At 47.6% G+C, this 21271-nt stretch overlaps 1 protein-coding gene across 3 annotated transcripts; it reads right to left on the reverse strand.

Annotated features, from left to right (window-relative positions):
* Nucleotides 1-200: 200 nt before the first annotated feature.
* On the reverse strand, nt 201-19704 carry SUMF1 (sulfatase modifying factor 1). Of its 3 annotated transcripts, XM_039734148.1 has the most exons (8): nt 19367-19700; nt 17664-17738; nt 9382-9464; nt 7357-7479; nt 6784-6898; nt 5838-5951; nt 2269-2328; nt 201-595 (listed from the first exon to the last, which is right to left on the reverse strand). In XM_039734148.1, the coding sequence occupies exons 1-8, from the start codon at nt 19538-19540 to the stop codon at nt 488-490; spliced, it is 852 nt and encodes a 283-aa protein (XP_039590082.1). In that variant the 5' UTR covers nt 19541-19700; the 3' UTR covers nt 201-487. The 3 variants fall into 3 exon arrangements, with proteins under 3 accessions (XP_039590082.1, XP_039590083.1, XP_039590085.1); XM_039734149.1 differs by lacking the exon at nt 5838-5951 and having other exon boundaries at nt 19367-19704; XM_039734151.1 differs by lacking the exons at nt 201-595; nt 2269-2328 and adding an exon at nt 634-2230 and having other exon boundaries at nt 19367-19702.
* Nucleotides 19705-21271: the final 1567 nt, after the last annotated feature.

Below are 21271 nucleotides of genomic sequence, written 5' to 3' on the forward strand. Positions count from 1 at the left end.
ACAGGGTGGTGATCAGTCAAGGGCTGAACTAAAGAATTCTGGAGGTTTTTTCCAGCCTAATTCTGGGATTAAGTAACCTTTGAAACCATGATTAAATAAATAAAATTAATTCATAAAGATCCTCTCTAAAGAGGAGCTGTTGTAGTTGACAGGGTGGTGATCAGTCAAGGGCTGAACTAAAGAATTCTGGAGGTTTTTTCCAGCCTAATTCTGGGATTAAGTAATCTTTGAAACCATGATTGGCATGTTTCTGCTCAGTTTTGTTCCAGCTGAATCCAAAACACCCAGGCCAGATTGCTCATGAACACAAAGGCTCTCCAAGCGCTCTCGAGAGCGTGGTTTTTCTCATGCTGGTTTTTCCTCCCTCAGCAGGAACTCGCAGCAAGGTTTTTCCATTGCGTGCCATCAGCAAGGGGCACTGCTGCTCACGTTTGCTCCCCGGGGTGGCAGCCAGCCCTCCCTGGCAGCCGTGCCCCGGGAGCGGGGCTCAGCGCGGCCCCGGCGCGGCCCCGGCGCAGCGGAAGCCCAGGTTGGACGCGGAGCTGTCGGGGGTGTTCTGGCTCCGGGCTGCACAGCGGTACCTGTAGCAGTAGGACTGCACAGCAACACAGAAAAGGAACTTCTTAGCACAGCCCCTCAGGAAACAGTGTGTTAGATGGACAGATTAGTTAGTTAGATTAATACAGCAAATGTGGGACAGATCAATGAAGTGCCACAGATGGAAATCACTGCGTTAGAGAGGAGGGAATCCTACCCACCCTCCAGCTGACACAGAAACTGGACTGAGTGGCAAAGGGTCTGATAAAGGGTCAGCCAAGAATCTCCCCTGCTCTGGGAAAAGGCCAAAACCACCATTCAGCTTCCCCTCAGAGGCTGAGCTGTGTATCCATGTGCTAAGACCCCACTGGAATGTACAGGTACATTTTCTAGAATGAGGTGCCAGAGTTTTGGGATGGGATGTAAAAAGGTGCAGCTTCAGGCTCTGTCAGCTCTGAGAGGGAGAAGAGCCACGGATGGAAATCACTGCGTTAGAAGTGAGGGAATCCTACACAGCCTCCAGCTGACACAAAAACTGGACTGAGTGGCAAAGGGTCTGATAAAGGGTCAGCCAAGAATCTCCCCTGCTCTGGGAAAAAGCCAAAACTACATTCGCTCCCTCAGAGGCTGAGCTGTGTATCCATGTGCTAAGGCCCCACTGGAATGGACAGGTACTGAACATTTCCCTGAATGAGGTGCCAGACTTTTGGGATGGGATGTAAAAAGGTGCAGCTTCAGGCTCTGTCAGCTCTGAGAGGGAGAAGAGCACCAGCAAAAATCAGTCTGAGCTGATGTCAGGCACCTAATAAAGGGCCCTTGTACTAACAGCAGTCAGTGGCTTTGTCTTGATACACAGCCTAGTTTTATCACCTACAAAAAAAGACTAGGGCAGACTAGAATCTTCACAAACCTTCAAAATGGGTCATGTTATTCATCACTGAAGAGCCTATTCCAGTGTTAATTTAATCAAAACTGCTAATTAACATCTGACATTGATTTCACCTAAGAAGGAAATCAGTGTACAAAATGGGATCTCACTGTAGAAAATTTAATCTAATTATGAGAGTGATTTGCCAGCCACAGGCTTTGCAAGGGAAGAACAGGACAGCTTTAATGAAACAGGAGATGTACAATGAGGGCTCTTAAGCACTGCATGAGCAGAGTTTAAAACACTGTTTTGTGTCATGAACAGCCATCACTCTGTGGTGACATCCTGCCAGTTCTGAAGGATTTTCAGGTCTGCTACCAACAAACACTTCATCCCTCAGCCACCTCTGCAAACACCTGATATCACTGAACCGTGGAATTGTAAAAGGATTTGGGACTGAAGGGCCCTTAAAGCTTATCCAGTCCCAACCCCCTGCCCTGGGCAGGAACATCTTTCCCTAGACCAGGTTACTCAGAGCTCCATATCCTTTCTGGATCAAAAGCCATTCTAAAACTTAAAAAAACAAAGTCATATCCATACTTTCCACTCTGCAAGTATCACTCAAGTTCTATCATGAAAACACCATTAGAAGCCTACATCAATTTTAAGTACTGCATCTAAAACTCCTACTGATTTAAAAACTTGTTTTAACTCCATGCTAACCAAAAAGAGGTCCTTAGGAACATCAGGTGTTGCTCTTCATAAATCCCATGAAACCCAAAGCATCCAGGCTGCAGGAAACTGTCAGAGGATCATGGTGAAGTGCTTTCAGAGGGAAGAGGAACACGAGAAGAGCACGTTACCTTATGGCACATGTAGGATCCACCCTTCTTCACTCTGTCCGTGCCCGAGGACGGCCCTTGCTGGGGAGGGAGGACACTGGTCAGTGCTCAGGGAACAACTGCTGGTTACAGGAGTAAGGGGATGGGGAAGGAGCAATCACAAACATTCCAGTCAGTGGTGTCTGAAGCAGACAGCTTGAAATAATTCTGCCCTACAGGGTTTGCAGGTGACAGGAGCTGTGCTAAATATTTATCATCCTAGGTGCTGCCCACTGATAATGCCTGGTAACAGGGGGGTTCCTAAAAAGGATTTTCCCAGGAAGGAAATGAGCTCCTGCTTTCCTCAGTGACCACCCTGGTCACACCTGCCATGGATCCCACTCTCCTACCCTGTCTCAAGGGCTACAGTTGTCTCCCACCAGGTCTGCATTACCAGGGGTGATGTTCTAGAAGAATCTACCCCAGAAGAGCATTTGTAACTGAACATAAATGCCAGGGACTCAGAAAACCTTGAGAGTTGATGTTGGTGCTCCAGAAGCTCCTGCCTGCACCCCCTGAGTTTGACTGCTTTGTGTGAGAGTCCACCACACAAACTGCAGCAGCTTTATGTTTACTGCCAAAATTTATACGTGTGAAAAAGAATTTGGCATTTAAAGGCACACAAATCCTCCAGGAAAGCCACACCCTGAGGCAGCATCCGCTCCTTCCAAGGCTGGGTGCTCCCCACAGCCTCTGGAAAGTGTCCCCACAACACCTGCACGGGCAGGCACAGTCCCTGCTCTGAGATAAGCCAGCAGTCATCACCCAGCCTGGTAATCTCATTTCAAGGGAAGCCAGGAGAAAACTGACCTAAAAAAAGTTCCATGGGAACAAGACAAAGCAGAACAATGGGGCTGTGGAGCAGGATTTCCCCTAAATGCTGCAGGGCTGAGCAGCAATCTGTGCAACTGGCTCTAAAGACATTTTTATAAAGGAAGAGGAACATTTTTGGTTAGGGTTAAAAAGCCCTAAATCTGTCATGTGTCAGCAGTTACAAAGGGCTGACCTGTACTGAGCAGTGTGTGAGCCAAAGGCTCAGGGGTGCATCTTTTTATTAACTACAAAGATCTTCCACCAGGCCGAAACTGAGCATCAAAGGTTATTTGATAACCAAAAACCAACTTAAATTGACCCCACTGACTTGCCTCTGAAGGAGGATTACAGCCCTGAAACACCTCACCTGCAGAAATCTGCTGTAGTGTCCTCCATAAATCTGATCCATTATAAAACATCATTCTCCTATTTCAAATCACTGAAGGTAAAGAGTTTATCATACAACAACTGGGAAAGATATCAGAAAATCAGAAAATCAAGAGACATCAGCAGCAGCATTTGCAGTGTTAATATTTGCTTGTGCATAGATCCCACTGATAGATGAGGGAAACTGCCTTGGCTGTGCTTCCCCTCACTAAAAGCTAATCACAGCCCAGCAATTAAGGTCACATTTGATTAAAACCAGCAGATCTCTGTTCTATCCAACACCACTGTTTTATGGCCTGACCTGGAGAAGTGCACCAGCTGGTACTGAAGGGGAAGGACATTGGTGCAAAGGGCCACAGCTGTCCAGACTTTGATCCCAGATTTAAACCCCAGAGTTTACTGTAAATTAACAAGGTTATTCTGTACTAGAATACTGAAACAGCCATATTCCAGTCTGATTACATAAGTGCTTCTGCATTCCATTATCAAAGCTCATAAAAGTAGGATTGTTCTTTGAAAAGTTACTAAAAAATCCCAGAAGTGTTTGGTTTTTTTTGTCAATGAAAATAAAGTTGTATTTCTTTGATTATATCAAACAAACTCTTTCTGATGGTGCATGGTGATTTGCAGTGCACAGCCACATGGTTACTCTGTCTGGAGAGAAATCAATTTTCAAACAGAGAACTGCAGCTCATACAGAAAAAATCAGAGCCAGAAGTCACCACAAAATAACCCCTGATGGGACTGTGGTTGATTGTACCTCACACACACACTTGGCTCTCTCTGCTAAAGGATCAGTTACATTTTTAGGGAGGAAATTGTTCCCTGTGAGGGTGGGCAGCCCTGGCACAGGTGCCCAGAGCAGCTGTGGCTGCCCCTGGATCCCTGGCAGTGCCCAGGGCCAGGCTGGACACTGGGGCTGGGACAGTGGGAGGTGTCCCTGCCATGGCAGGGGTGGCCCTGGGTGGCTTTGAGGTCCTTCCAACCCCAACCCTTCTGGGATTCTGTGACTGCAGTGAGGCACCTTCATTGTAATTATTTATTTGAGACATTCTGGTGTTGATGATGCCAAGGCAGGAAAACTTCCCTGCTGGATTAAGGTGATGGTGGGGAACAACTATCCTGTGAATTTTGCTCTGTTCAACTCCAAGACTTTGCTGAAGTTTTAAACCCAGACACTTGAGGAATATTTAAAAACTAGGTGTTAACAATGAGGCTTTCAGGGGTTTTTCATATGCAAACTGATTGTCAGAATCCGGTGTCTGAGGCAGAGCACTTCAAAGTGAATTCCAAAGGGTTTTTCTGGTTAAATGGGTAAAGAAACTGCATCTCCTCCTGTGAAAAGGTGTCCCAAAATAGCCAGGCTGCAGTTACCTTCTGAGACATGAGAACTGATTAGCACCAGATCTATCAGAGCCCAGCTCTTCAGTCTCTGCAGAGCACAAGGCAGTGTAACCTAAATATAGGATGTGTTCTCTGGGCTGAAAAGACTCTGAATTCTTCCAGAGGGTCAGAGCTCAGGCAAAGATTTTTAACATATTTAGTTTAACACACAAAATCTGCAAAGCAGCTTTCTAACACTGGAAAGATATGAGCTATGCTGAGGATGGGCTACAAGGAATGGATGGAATTCTGCACACAGATTGTTGGGGGGCTCCATAATTGATTGTCTTGCCTTCACAAGTAATTACCAGGAGTAAAAATAAACCTGAAAGTGCTTTGTAAGTTGTTAGCAAATAAAAATCACTGTATTTGGTGGGGCTTTGAGTGACAAACTACGTGGCCTTACTTGTCATATTCAGAATTATGGGATTTACTCATCCTGGATATGGGAGAGGAGCAGATCTAACACTGGAACTGGAATCTGCTGAGACAGAGCATCAGTGACCCCACACATCTGAACCTGCAGGAACCTCCATCTGCCTGCCACAAAGGAAAACAAAGATTCACCTCTCAGAGCCTGGTGACTTCTCCTAAACCTCAGTTTTATCACATGTTCAGTTCAAAACAAGCTACCAGAAGCCAGAAAGATAATTTATGGTGGTTTGGAGGGAGGGGAAAATAAGTACAGCTTGTAGCAACACAAGTGAACTAAAATCCTTCCTTTTTTTTAAAGAAGTCATTGCACAAATTCTTGATTTCTGTAATAGGCAGCCAGTTTGGAAGTGTCCAATGGCTAACCAGGTGTGAAGAACTAACCAAACACCAAAACTGCACCAGAGCACTGCAACTGCAGCATGGGTGAGCTGTGCTGTGATGCTCCCAATCCCCCACCCCAGCAGCACAGCACAGCACAGCAAGGAGACCCTGTCCCAGAGGGGGTTCTGGAGGTGTGCCAAGCAAACACTCACAGGGTTGTGGAGCTCCTGGGGGGAGTGGAGCACAGCCCACCAGTCTGATGTCCACTCCCAGGCGTTGCCCACCATGTTGTAGAGGCCGTAAGCATTGGGGGGAAAGGCAGAGACCTGCACAGGACAGGGAACAGAGCTCTGTAACACCCCAAAAGGGCTGCAATCCTCACAGCACTCTGCTCCAGGGGCACCTGGAGGAGCCCCAAAGGCAGGCACCAGAGCAGCAGTGCAGACCTGGAACACCTGTACATGCTGCATGAAAACCAAGCAGGATGGACGTGCTCACCTCGGTGTCCCCAGCACCTGCTCCAGTGTCACACAGCATCCCCTCGCTGCTTTTGGAGCCTGAGCCTCTCCAGAGAGGCACTGTTTGAGCAGCAGACACACCTGGCACACTCACAGCTCCCAGATTCCCCTCCCACCAAGGAAAAGCCAAGGTGGCTGCCAGCTCCTGCCTCTGCAGACTCCTCTTCTGATGAAACTTCTGGATTTACTTAGCTACCATTAAATAATTCATTCACATTCTTGATTGTCTTTAAAATTCCACTCTGGTTGTTATACTAGACAGGCTCAACCTTTCCCCAAAAGGGAAGTTTAATTTCTTTTAAATTATTGTGTGATTTTTGAGTTCACAAAACTGTGAGGCCACAAGCACAGGCACAAAGTATTTCAACTTCTGACTACAAACTGACTGGGAGGGGGAAAAAGAGGTCAGTTTGAGAGGAACTAGAAGTTAAAATGAAAGTAATCTTTACTTTTCAATTAGCTTCTAAAAGAGTCCCTTGATAATGCTCAAGCCTGCAGTGAAATTTAATGTAACTTAAAATCTAAAATGAAAGAGCACAGGGATAGAAAACAGCCATGGCTCATCCTCCTGAAGACAGACCTTATTTTAGGAAGATTAAGATCATTTCCACATGCTGGCTTGTCTTTGAGACACACTTACAGGTGCAGTCCCCTTGTAGCCATCCTCTGCTGTGTTGTTGGTGGGGAATTCTCCCTGCCAGATATTGGCATAGTGCTGCCCTTTGGGCTGCAGTTTGTTGCCCCATGGGAAAAGCCTGAGGAAAGACAAACAGAGCAGCTGTCAAATAAAGCTGTTAATTAAAAGTCAGTTATATAGAATCCCAGACTGGTTTGGGTTGGGAGAGACCTTAAATCCCATCCAGTGCCACCCTGCCATGGCAGGGACACCTCCCACTGTCCCAGGCTGCTCCAGCCCCAGTGTCCAACCTGGCCTTGGGCACTGCCAGGGATCCAGCTGCCTCCATCCCTGGCCTGCCCACCCTTGCAATAAATACCTTTTTCCTAATACTCCATCTAAACCTCCCCTCCTTAAGTTTAAAGCCATTCCCTGTGTCCTGTCCCTCCATCCCTTGTCCCCAGCCCCTCTCCTGGAGCCCCTTCAGGCCCTGGAGCTTCTCCTCTCCAGGTGAGCCCCCCCAGCTCTCCCAGCCTGGCTGCAGAGTGGTTCTGGGGGTAACAAACCCCTGCCAAGCCCAGCTCCCCTGGACTGTACCTGTTTTCCAGGCCCCCTCTGCAGCTGTACTCCCACTCAGCCTCCGTCGGCAGCCGCTTCCCTGCCCACGTGCAGAAGGCCACGGCATCATTCCAGGAAACATGAAGGACTGGATGGTCCATTCTGGGAACAAAATGAGCAGGACAGGCTCCTCAGGGCACCAGGCACAGTGTGACACCCAGGACTGACACGTTACAGCTGCACCAGGTGACTTTACAGGAAAGTTACTTAAGGAAAAAAATGCTGGAAGGGAAATGCAGCCATCAGAGGGAAACAGGAGGAGAAAATAATTAACTTCTGTTTGTCTGGTGTTGCTGCCACCTCCAGCTCTCCAGTTATTTATGGGTTGTGGTTCCTCAAGTGCAGCACCCAGGACTGTCCATACCCTGCCCTCTGGGGGAACCTGGGTGTTTGCAGAGCCAAAGGAAAGCACTGAAAACCTGCAGCATCACCACAGCCAAACCAGCCTGGCACAGGGCATCTGGCATCAAAGCAGCCTGGCAAGGGCCATCTCAGCCACAAGGCAGGATTCTCAACAGGGAAATGCACATGGCAATTGAATGGTGACTGTTCTTGCCTCCCCTGTGGCTCCTCTCCTGCTCTGGGTCCTGTCCCTGCTGTCAGCTGTGGGGCTTTGAGGGAGAGGTGACATGAGGAAGAGTCTTACCAACTCTCTCAGCTTTTGCAGCACCCTGTCCAGGAAACTGAACTGCAGAAATTGAGCTGGGAAGTGATTTTCCTTGGGTGCTTTAAGCAGTCCACAGTTTACACAAGAGCTCCTGTCTTTAATGGGGTTTGGTTCCAGGACTGACATTAAAATCCTTGTCTCTTTCTCCAGAAAAAGATACAAAAAAATGCCCAGCCATTCTTGCAGAAGGATCCTCCCCATCCAAGCCTCCAACAGACCAAGATGCTCCCAGAGCTGAGGGTCCAGGAGAGACAGGAACTTCCTATCAACTTCTCTTCCTGCCCCATTTAAGAATCCAGTGTATCCCTGTGAAGCCTGGGGCCACTTCCACGTGGCAGGTTCCCAGCAGCTGTGCCAGCCCAGAATTTCATGGCAGGTTTCCAGCTCCTGTCTGCTGGCTCTGACCTCAATTCCTGGCTCCCCCTAACAATGCCTCCAGCTATTATCTCTATTTTTGCCTCAGATAATTCTTTCCTTGCCCTTGGAGAGCAGATAACTCGTTACTGAGCACTTCAGCCATCAGATGATGGTGCACTAACAAAGTCCTGTCCTTAGAGGACTCAAAAACCTACTAGATCTAGGCTAGAGAGTCTGATTTGATTTCAAAATGCTGTCAGAAACTTTCACTAGCTGATGAAGTGCCAACTTCATTGACACCTTCCTAGTCAGAGGAGCAGCTGCAATGTTAGAGGTCCCAAATGAAGACAGCAATTTGATTTGCTAGGCCTAAAATTCATCCCACTTCAGAATGGAAAGCAATTGTATGAAGACAAGGATCAGCAAGTTTCAGGGTTTGTGCAAGCAAAGCGTGGCACTAACTGTAAGAAAAAGCAGAGTTTTCCAAAGTATTCAGAGGTTCTATGTAGTCACAACTGATTTTTCACACAGTCAGAATACAGTGAAAAATGCACAAAACTCCTCAGAATTCTGTTGCCTGAGAAGGAGGCTTCCAAATGCCACATGGAAGAGTCCACACTGCCCAGACTCCTGGAGTGTGGATTGATTCCTCCTCTCACACAGTGAGGATTGATTCCTCCTGTCCAAACCCAGGTGTGGAGCTGGTGCCCCTGGGGAGATCTGCTGTGCTCCCCTGCTGGCACACAGAAATGAACAGCAAACACTGAGGCTCAATCAGCACGTCCTGACAGACCTTTGTGCTCTCCATCACTCACCATGGAATTCTGCATGCAACTCATCAGAGGTGGGAGAACAGTCCCAGAAGCAGCAGCAGCCAACAGGTGACTGAATAAAAGGCCTTTCCTGCAGCCCATTCCTGGTGGGAGCCACAGGGATATTATTCCCTGTGGTTTCTGATGGAATGGGTGCTCATGGCTCACCTGCTGGAGATGTTGGAGTCAGGGCCCTCAGGGTGCCTCCAGCTGGCTCCTTTCACAGGCAACCACCAGGGAGCAGCTGCCACCTGAAAAAGGACAAGAGCAGCAGGGAAGGACACTTCAGTTCCCAGCTAAGAGATTTTCTGAAAAATCAGAATCCCAACCAACCCAAACCAGTTTGTGCCTGTGTGAATTTCAGCCCCTGCCTGACTTCAGTCTGATACAATCTTCAGAGAGGAAAAAAAAATATGATTTTGGCTTAAAGAGCATTTTCACCTTTATTATTTGCTCCCTGGCCTCAGTGTTTTGACATCACTGAAATAATCCCTGCCTGACTTCAGTCTGATACCATCTTCAGAGAGGGAAAAAAAAAAAAGATTTTGGCCTAAAGAGCATTTTCACCTTTATTGTTTGCTCCCTGGCCTCAGTGTTTTGACATCACTGAAATAACCCCCCAATGATGCCCTTTAGCTGGGGGTCAAACACTCATCTTGCAACACATTTGCTTTCCAGGTCATTAACCCACTCAGCTGATTTTAAATTATTTGCTCTCAGCTTCCAGAAGGTGGAGACAGAAGAACCACACAAGGGAAGTGAAGCATGAAGCCTTTCTCTTTTTTTTTTTTTTTTCCCAGCTGGTTTGCTGGGAAACATCACCCAGCCAAAATCATCTGTAGCAATGCAGGCACTGAGCAGTTCTCTCAAACTAGAAATCCCAAATTTGGTGCTTCAACGCCAAGGAACTTTTCCTGGAAGACATTCTTTAGGGATTTCTTCTATAAGGCTTGCTTCAAAGGAATGCTTAACTGTTCTGATTCATATTCACTTAGAAATACTTATTTGAATGATGGGGCCTTCACTGAGGCAAAGAAAGGAACATTTATGCCACCCATCAACTGTGGGTTTATTCCAGCAGCTTCCAAAATACTCCTATTACAGAGATAATGTCTATAAAAAACAAAAATCAGAGAAAATAAGCCTGGAATGCTTTAGGAGGTAAACAAGCCAGAGGCTGGTTAGTCCTAGACTGCCTTTGTCAAATGTTAATTCACAGAGGTAGGAAAGGTGCCAAGAACGTTACCCTTTAACTCACCAAACCTTCAGAGCAAAGTCCAAAAAGTCACTGCAAGCTGGTGTTGAGGAGACCTAGAATCAGTCTGGTCAAACAATTTTAACAGCAGCTTCTAGGGGGAAGCTGCATCCTTCAACAGAACGTGCAATTACACGTGTGTGGGACAGAAGATTATCCACGGCACACAGAGATTGTCCAGGAAACTCTGGTCCAAGCTGCACATCAAATCACTCAGGTGGAGATTTCAGTAGCAAGTGCCCAAACACACATTATCCTGGGTTTAGAGCCTCATCAGGCTGTGCTGGCACTCCCTGACAGCCTTTCCCTCTCAGCACACACAGATTTTGCCTACAGCACATCTGGGTATTGAAAAGCTCCCTGGAAATCAACAGCAATCCCGGACCAAAGCTGCAGAGCTGCTGCTCCAGCACAGCTGCAGAGCCCAGAGCTTTGGAGAGCCCTGGGGAAGGGCTGTGAAATGCCTGAGGAGGCTGCAGGGCTGCTCCAGGCTGGGAAGGTGCTCACACACAGAGTGGACACCCTCCCTTCCAAAGGGAACAGCTGAGTGGCAGGCACAAAGAAACAAAGATGCTCCCAGCAGCCTGACTGTGTCCTCTGCTGTCCCCCTCAGTGGGACCCCCAGGCCATGACAGCTCTCACAGACCCTCGCTGCCCTCCCCAGCACGACAAGAACATCAGCCAACAACACCAACCCCAGTTCTGGCTCGGTGTCTGACAAAGGACATCCTCACCCCAAGCAGAGCCACCACCCTTGGCAAAAAGCACGAGAAACAGCTGATCTCTCACAGGGATTACAGCTCTGTTACTGAGCATTCAAACCCCAAAATGAGCCCTTCCTGCAGACACTCTGCTCAACTCTCCCAGCACTGAAGCTTCAGAGTGATGGGGCTGCTAAACTGATACAACAGTCAAGAGGCATAAAGTGAGTCCCATTTAACCAGTTCCTTTCCCATACTGAGGTTTGACCTTTAAACTACACTGAAAATAGGACAGAAATCCAAAATTAGCATTTTACAGCTATTTAAGGAAAATAAAAGAGCAGCAGAACCACTTGCTAAAGCTAAAATCTGCAAGATCACAAGAAAGATTTCGACAGTTTCTAAGTACAACATATTTTTGTAAATTAAACTGCTGGGTTTTGGATAAAAACATCTCCGCAGGAGACTGCAAAGATTTACACTTTAGACAACTTTAATTTTGGAAAACATTTTTGTGATGCAAAAGAAAAAGCAGATGCTTTCAATCAGGCTGGTTTATTTTAACCCAAGAAAAATGTCTCTCCACAGGAAAGCACTGCGTGTGCACAGCTCCCGGCTGTGGCTCTGCTGAGCTGAGCACCAAATGGCTGCCAGGCTCTGCAGAGCACCCAGAGCCAGCACATCCAGTGCTGGGACAGGGATAGCAGGCGGAGAACCTGCAGGAATTACCTGGAGACTCATCTAAGGCAGCCCCTGGCTCCACTGAACACACCCTCCAGAAATCTCCTACCTGAACTCCACAGTTCTCTCCCAGAACTTCTCACAAGTCTTTAAAGCTTTTAATTGCTCTAAATCTAATTAGCAGAAGAGCTAATTAGACTGAGCTATTACAACATCACAGTTAATACAGCCAAGTCCTCCCTTGCCAATAATCAGCTTAGTTACTTCCATAACACTTCACGTTCTGCTTCCCTCCAAAGCATGTTCTGTGCACTGGCAACAGATTCCTGCTGTCCCAGTAGCAGCAGATGCTGCTGAACAGATCCTGACTCAGAGGACAATCCCCCTCCTTCTGGTTAATTCTTGCAGCATGTCACCTGTGCCAGGTTACCCTCACCTGCCCTGCAATCCTTACACCCTGGTGCCCAGGGGAACGTTCCCAGAGCAAACCAGAGGCTTGGTTTGGTCTGACCCAGCTGGAAAAGGGGATTATCCTGCTCTCCCCTCCAGGATTAAACCTTAAGAACTCCCTGTTCTGCTTCTTGCAGACCCAGAGAGCTGTGGAAAGAAAGCCCAGAGTGCTAACTCTGGGAAGAGCTTGAACAATTAATTCCAGCCCACGAGCTTTGCTCTGGGTGGAGCAATTTGCAGAGCTGGAGCCTGAGCTCCCACTAACAGCCCAAAACTCTCCTCCCAACTATTCCATTTTCCTTTCCAAGTGGGCTGGGACAGCCTAACTTTAATTGCTCCATTACCTCACAATGTCAAGTTTTTTTTAACTACTTCACAATTAGCTTGAAGAAAATTCCTTCCTAAATCCAAGTAGAAAAGAAAAGTAGAGTGGGGAACATCACCAAGTGACTTTCCTTGTCAGCATCACCCTGTTGCTGCAGTAGGGGAGTACCCTAAAAACCACCCCAAAGCCATAAAAGCATTTATTATTCTTGCACTAACCTGTGACACGTTTGAGAGAAAAACAACCCCCACTTGAGGAGCAAATCTCAAATTCAAATCAGATTTATGTATCCGAAAATTTACCAAAAATAAACTCAACAGAGGAGCTCATCTTGGCTCGGGCTCCGACATTTCCATCAAGTAGCAAGTCCCTGAAATAACAAAGCTGTGGATTTGAACCTTAAGGCAGGCCCACAGGATGATGACAAATTCGTGCTGCTGTCCAGTCATACAGCACCAAACATCAGCTTTTTTTGTGCTACAGCATTCCAATGCTATTTTAATAAAATATTTTAAAAGCCTTACACCAGACAGAATAAACAGCTGGAAAAAACCAAAAGTGACTGCAGGGCAAGAACTTCAGAATTAACTGTGTGAAAAGAGATTTTGAGTGAAAGTCTGGAAACCACTTGAAGAATCATTTATTAAGTGGTGGATTCTTAAAAAACCACTCCAGTTCAGAAGCTGACTTAATAGGTTACCACTTGTTTCAATCAGATGGTGTTGAGCACTGTACATCTTTAAAATGCAAAAGGATCTTGTTAGCATTGGTAGGACGTGAGGAAAAATTTGTTATTCAGTAAAGAACATAATTTTTGGATGAGGCTTTATTTTATTCATGTCAGGCACATACACATAAATCTCTGACAGCTCTTCCTCTTCTAAGCCAGATCCTAAACCTTGAGCACTGATTAATGAACTACTGAGGAAAGAGGTAGACAGAAAATGGAATATTTTTAGTAGGGTGAGAAGTTGAAGAAATAAAAATAATTACTGTGCAAGGGATCCACTGCATTGTCCCCACAGAAAACAAACCTGCTGTAATTATGGCCAAGGGCTGAGCCAGGATGGGGAAGTCCTGCCACACACAAACCCAAACTCACAGTGAGCAGAGGATTTGTCCAGCAGGCAGCTCACACCTGCATCAGGGGCTGGACTAGAGCATCTCCTTCCAGGAGTCTGTGAATACCTGGTTGTGCCAGCTCCTGCAATTCCCATGCTATTTATTCTATCAATTAAAAGTCCCAGCTCCCCCAAAGCTCTAATTACAGAAGAATCTGTTCTCACTCTTTATTTCTAATGTTACTGGCCTCCCTCATGAGCTCAGAAAGGGAAGGAACAAGGGGGTTTGTTTAATATTGAATATTCTCTGCCTTAAAATCCGTATTTTACAGCAGTTTGAAACTGCACACCGAGGAAAGGCAGCAGCTTTAAAAGATATTTAATTTTACTTTGTAAGTCATCAACTGCAAAAAAATATTTCAGACTTGATTGGAAACAAGCACTTTTAGGAAGGGATTTTTTCTTTGCATAAGGAAAGGTCACTGAACTTCAGACAGTGTAAAACTTCACAGCCCTGTCCATCCTCCAAGAAAAATAACCACAAATACGTGATGCTAAAATCCAGTCAGATTCATTAAGTGCAAGTTTTGGAATCAGAAGAAGCTTCTTTTGAGGAACTGATATTCCTGGTGAAGGCAGACACCTCTGGAAGTCTGATTTCCAGCCAACATCTAAATCTGCACTCCAACTGGTCATTTTTTCCACTAACCAAATGCACAGGAGCTGTAAGGAGAGGAGACGTGCACGGATTTATCCTGAGGCACAAAGCATGCCCTGCTTCAAACTGCAGCTCTGATAACACAGGCTGATGTTCCTGGCAATTCCCAGGGAGAATTCCAGCACATCCTTCTTTATCCCAGCAGTGGGAGTAGAGCACAAAAACCCACAGAGGAACACTTCAACAGCTCCATCTTGCAGCTCCCTGCAGGGAGCAGCTGAAGCACTGGGGGCTGCAGAACAGCTCACCCTGCCCACACTGGCACTGCTGGCCCACCTGCAGCCAGGGCTGCTCCCAGCAGCAGCCTGGCATGTTCAGCTGAAATGCAGAATGTTTCCATTTGGGGTTATTGTGAAACTGGCAAATTGCACAGCTGCAGGCCACTGCAGAGATTTCCAGACAAACAGGGATGAAAGCAGCATCCCACAGCTCTGGGCTGGCCAGAACTCAGGGCTGGCTTGAGCTGCCAGTGAGCCAACTCCATTGCATTGCAGACCAAAATTCCATACCCTCACAGACAAAGGCAGCACACATTTGTATGCTCGCAGCCTCTTCAGTGCAGAATTTATCTGGTGTTGAAGCAAAAATTAATTTTTCTGCCCTCCACAAACCAAGAATAACAACGTCCCCACTACTCTGAGCAAAGACTGAGGCTGCACTCCTGCTGTGCCATCCTGGTTCCCTTTTCCATGGTACCTGGGCAGCAAACTCCTGCAGGGATTGGCAAGGGCTCTCAAACCCCTCAGAATGAAATGGAATTATGGAATGGTTTGGGTTGGAAGGACCTCAAAGCCCACCCAGTCCCACCCCCATGGCCATGGACACCTTCTACTGTCCCAGGTGTCACCAAGCTCCAGTGCCCAGCCTGGCCTTGGGCACTGCCAGGGATCCAGGGGCAGCCACAGCTGCTCTGGGGACCCTGTGCCAGGGCCTGCCCACCCTGCCAGGGAACAATTCCATCCCAATATCCCATCCAGCCCTGCCCTCTGGCAGTGGGAGCCATTCTTCTTGTCCTGTCCCTTTCCAAAGTCCTCTTCCAGCTTTTCTGGAGCTCCTTTAGGCCCTGGAATGGGCTCCAAGGTCTCTCCAGGCTGCATATGAAGAATTTAAGATGTGAAGCTCTCATAATTTTTAAGCCCACACAAATAATTTCAGCTTCAAAAGACCTTCCCTCCCCTGACCCCACAAAATCCTTTTCCATTTGAAGGAGCCCTCCCCAGTTCCATCAGTAACTCCCTCATCTGGCACAGCACTAAATCCTCCCTCAGCCACATGACCACCACAAACTTGGAGGCCAAAACTAAAACCCAAGTTCCCAGAAATCTGCAACAATTGATCCTTGGCTGCTACACCCCTTTTTACTGCTTCCCTTCCAGAGGCTGAGGCCAGCCCACATTCCTGTCAGTGGCTATCTGGGAGCCCACCTCACCTCCAGGAAAGGCACACCCAGAGCTCCAACAATCACCCTGCAGCTCAGCTGGGGCACTCCTCAGCAGCCCCAGCTCTGCCCTCAGCCAGTGCCTTTGAGGCTCTGATAAATCTGCTTTAAGAACTGGAGAAGACAAAGTGGCCAAACAGAGCAGAACCCCCAACAGACACACAGCTCATCATTTCTAAATTATTTAGTTTGGAACCTCCACTTTCACCTTTCCCAGTTATTTCACAGTGTGTGAAATACTGCTTTAAAAATTTACATTCCTGTTACTCTTCCCCCATATTCACATTTACATTTCACATCCCTGGGCTTCATCTGGAGAAAATCTTTGTCAAAACACTCCTGAGCCACTGAGGCACAGGAAAACCACAATCCTCTCTCTCCCACTGGTTGGCTGGAGGGATTTGCAGTGCCAGTAACACACCAATATTTACACTTTATTTCTGCTTTTTGACTGATATTTATGATTGAAGAAGGTGACTTTTAACAGCAAGTTTACTTTTAACAGCTCCAGAAAACCTTCACAAAGCAGCAGCCAAAAAAGACCAGTTTGGGCTCCATCCCAGGCCCCTGGCATCACACTTGTCCTGTGAGCACTGCAGCCAACTCTTGCAAATTTGGCTGACACACTCAGGAAAGTGGCTCCCAACACTGTGTGTTTACAAAATTGCCAAGGCTGAGCTTACAGCAGCATTCTTGGGGTTTGTTTGTTTGTTTTAAAACACAGAAACTCATTCAGGGATTTCTGCAGCACAGAACTGCACAGGAAAAAGAATTTCTCCAATACTGACTGTTGGGAAGGTGGGAGGAGCCACTCATTTTTTTATTTGTATTTGTTTTTATTTTTCTGAAGGCAGAACAAATCCAAGGATGGATTTAGCATCAGTTATGCTGGTGGTGGGAACTGCAATTTAGCCTTATCTCTCCCAGTGCACAAGTGCTAGTCCTGAATTAAAAGATTACAAACTGCACTTGTAATCTTCCTTCCCTGGCAGCAGGAACCCAAATCCCACGTTCTCTGCCAGTCCCTCCCAGCACACACTCACTCAGGGCTTCCTGAAAGCTCTCAGGCTGCCCCTTGGAAACCAAAAGCAAACTGTGCCCCTTCAGAGCTGAGGATAGTTCTGACAGGAACCACTCAGGAGGTGATTTTGTCCAAACCTGTGCTCAGAGCAGATCAACTCGTCCAGGAGATGACAGGACACAATCTGCTTATCTGCCAAGAGCTGCAAAGGGGACCTGACCTGCTAAGGAGGAGGTAAATGAAGCCTGAGGAGGGGCCAGCAATATATTCACAACAAAAAAAAAAGTGGGAAGGGAGGGAAAGGAAGATTTATTACAGAAATTTCTTTCTTTTTAAACCAATATTCACTTTCACTCCACAGGAAACCTGGATCAGCTCCAGAGGAGTCAGCACTGCCCCTCCCAGGATCATTGGTGCCCAGGGGGATGAGGGGAGCTGGAAAAGCAGCAAATGAACACAGGATCCTCTAGAGAGGAGGAAACATCATAAACTCCAGCCATTCACAACATAAGGAATCTACAGACTCAGTCTGAACTTCTCAGGTAGGGGGCAAAAAGAGACAATGGGTTGATACCAACTTCTGCTCATCAGGAATTGATGTTTTTAACTGTTTTTTTAAGAAAAAGGACAGAACAGATTGCAAATCCTCCCCACTTCAGTCCATGATTCCTGGCCAAACACCTCTCCACAATCCCCATTTTTGCAGCTGGCTTTGGGGACATCAGAGTTCAGTTTTCCTGCTGTGATTGCCAACAGAGCCCAGGGATTGCTCAGGGAGCTTCCCCTGCTGTGCTACTCACTGCTTGGTGGATGTCAGCCTTCACTGCCTCGCTCAGCAGCCCCTCAAACACAAAAGAGTCACCAAACTTCTCTGCCTGTGGGAAGAACAAAGGATTCAAGCATTATGTCATCAAAGGAGTGCTATTCTTGGAACCACACTCAACATTTACAGCTTCATTTAATCAAGGATAAGAAAATTCAGAGAATCATTAAGGTGGAAAACCCCTCCAAGGCCATCAAGTCCAACCTTTGACCAAACAAATTCACCATGAATTTGAGTTCTCTTTCAAGGAAGCTGTTTTGCAACAGAAAAGAAGGGATTTTTTTCTCTGGATGTTGTTTTTGTTCAGCAGCCACTGGGCAGATGGCAGCTCCCTGAGCTTCTGCACATGTTTTTACTTTTATTAATTAAAAATGCAGTTCTGATTGTCCCAACTGCTTTCAAATGCTACACTCATCAGTCTAATATGAAAGGCCATGTTTCATTCCTCTTATTTTTCCTTTGGGAAGCACAATAAAAGACTTGAACCTTGTCACTTACTGCTCCACCATCACCAGTACCATGTTTTAAATTGCTGCTACAACAATAAAGAGTTAAAAGTAACTCAATCATTGTATCTAGCACTATAGCAATCCAAAAGAATAAATAATACAAATAGTTTTGCTCAATCACAGTACATTACACCAAGAGGAAAAAAAGGGAGGAGGTGTAAGTGGAGCACTCAGTGACACCAGCTGAGCCATGGGGTCTGCAGCAGATGCAGTTCTACCTGCCAGGGCTCCAGGAACACTTGGATATCTCTCAGGCACAGGGTGGGACTGCTGGGTGTCTGTGCAGAGCCAGGGGTTGGACCTGATGATCCTTGTGCCCTCTTCCAGCTGAGGATATTCTGTGATTCCACACTGAGCCCACCACACACGTGCTCATCCCAGAAGCTGTTTGCAGCAGGCAAGTTTTGTTCCAACTCAACATAGTTAAACCTCCCCTTTTTTTTTTCATAATTATGGAGCTAAGAAACAGAAATAGCAGACAAAAGAAGCTCTTCATCCAACCAGAGGATCGTGCCTTCCAAATGAGGCCCAGCTCATGCAGTGGATTCAGCAAAGTGCCTCCTCTGAGAGCTGCTCCTCACCCAGGCTCCTCTCCTGCAGGGCTGGCAGGTTTGTCACAGCTGCTAGAACAGTCACTGCCAGGAGGGATCTGAGCTTCAGGCACAGGGGCCCTTCCTGGGAGGCACCTCAGCATGTTCCTGTTGCACTGTTCCCAGGAACAGGCACAGCACTGCACTGCAGCTGCTGCTGTCTCCTCCTGAGGCTCTCTGGCAGAGCACAGAGCTGTGCTGGGCCAGCCTGCAGAGGCCCTGGCCATCTCAGTCTGTTACATCCCTTCCCCGGGATTTTCTAAACCAAGGAAAATCTAACCTGCTACAAAGAGCTCCAGGACCCAAATATCAAAAAAAAAAAAACCCAAGCAAACCACCCCAAAACCCCCTGTAGGACCTGCTGGCCTCACCAGGCTCAGCTGGCAATTATTAAACACAACAACAACAAAAACCCCACTGCCCTTCCAGCCAGGACAGCAGGGCCAGACAATTCCTTCTCCCCACCACCTCCCCAGAAACACTGGAGCGTGCAAATCCCAAACGAGTGCTGTGACACCCCAAAAGGCCAGGCTGGTTTCCAGCTGGGATGGTCCCAGCTGGGAGGAGCCCTGGTGCCTCACCTCGGTGACGTAGCCCGTGGAGTTGACAAAGCTCTCGAAGTCCAGGTTGCTGACCTCGTACTGGTCCATGTAGAAGCTGCCAAGGTGCACTCTGCGGGCAGGGCCCTCTCCATCCTGCTGGATCTGAGGCTCCTGGGTGCCCATGGTGAACACCCCTCCTGGGATCAGCACCATCTGCACAGCAAAGCCCCAGGGTGGCACGGGGAGCCCCTGCTGCCTTCACTCTCCTGCTCTGCAGCTATGGCATTTTATAAAAAATCCTTTGCCAGGGTTTTTCCCTCCTGGGAAGCTGAGGAGCCTCAGGAAAGGAATTAAACAACAACTATCTGCTGCTGTGGAATGCAACAGGTTCATTTTTCATTGCTCCATGTGGATTGTTTTCACTTGATGTCATTTTCACCTGTGCTGAGGCTGTGAGCAGTCACAAGATTTTGTTATGCATTCTATTCTTGTTCTTCCTATCTGATCAATCTTTTCTCTCTGTTATTTTAATATCATTTTAATGTAGTATTTTAATATAATATGTATCATAAGATAATAAACCAGCCTTCTGAAAATGGAGTCAAGGCTCGTGTCTCCACACATGGGGAGCTCCCAACACTGCTCCTCACCTCTGCAGGTGGTTTTGAAGCAGCATTTTGCCCAGCCCATGTGGGGAAACAGCAAGCAGAACTGCAACTGGGGACAAATCCCCATTTTTCACATGAAGTCTGGGTCATGCTGGTGCTCTCAGGAGGAGAAACATGTGTCTCCTATGTCACACTCTTATTTCTGCAGTTACACCACTGCCAGGGCAGCAAAGGAGCAGAAAATGAACCCACAGCAGCTCCCAGCACCTCTCCTGCCTCTCCAGGGCAGGGGAATGAGCATTTGCACCACCTCACTCATCCCATTTCTGTTTCTTCTCCACTGCAGAGCTCTCCCAGCCACACCTACAATTCACACAGCTTGCAAGTGCCCCATAAAAAACACTACAAACACTTCTCCTTCAGACTGCCCCCATCTGAAGCTGCCTGTGTCCTCCTAACTTCCTGCACTGAGAAGAATCCGAGCTCTTACAGGCAGTCTGGAACTGACTCCATAAAAGGGCTGCAGGATAAATTTGCTTACATTTTTCAGGACTTAGGAAATGACAGCGTGGTGCAAAGTTGCACCACGTCCTCCCTCCCAAGCTCCCTTCCACCCTCGGGAGCTGGAGCAGCTCCCTGAGGAGGTTTCCAAGCCAGCTCAGAGCTCACTGGGCTAAAAACCTTGTACAAAATTAACTCTTGCTGCCTCCCCAGTTCTAAAACCATAATAAATAAATGAACCTGTTTGTGGGTGATGCAGAGGCCAGTTCTCTCTTTTCACTGCCAGTAAAGATGTTTTCTAGCTGAGCAGCATCAGGTTATGTTGTGAGCATAACTTAAACAGCAGTAATTAGCTTTCATTACCCACTGCTGGAGCTGCCAGCTGCATGAAGGGTCAGAGGCCTTTTTCACCCTCCAGACCCACCGTGAACTGCTCAGGTCTGTCACACAAAATGCATCCCCAACACCACGGGGATTATTCAATTCATGCTCTTCAACTATTCTCCAATTTGTGAGGCGAGTTCCCACCCTGCCTGTTGCACAGGGGCTTTGCCACGCCGATGCAGCTCCCCAGCATCACAACAGGGGCAAATGGAGATTAATTCCCTCATGCTTTCCTGCTCTTCCCGTGAGGGAGGAGCGAGGTGGGGCCACAAGCAGCACCCAAGGCCAGTTTCTATCGGCCCACCCACCCATAATTTAATTTCACTTTCCCCACGGCAGTTCCCCGGCTGCTCCGTTATCCCGGAGGAGGCCGTGCTCCACGCGGGCCGCCCCACGGCCCGGCCCGGCCCCTCAGCTGGCTGGGCCCCCGCCCGGCCCGGCCCCGCCGCTC

The sequence above is a fragment of the Passer montanus genome, unplaced genomic scaffold (genome assembly GCF_014805655.1).
Source record: "Passer montanus isolate IOZ18808 unplaced genomic scaffold, ASM1480565v1 scaffold9, whole genome shotgun sequence".
NCBI classification, from domain to species: Eukaryota; Metazoa; Chordata; class Aves; order Passeriformes; family Passeridae; genus Passer; species Passer montanus.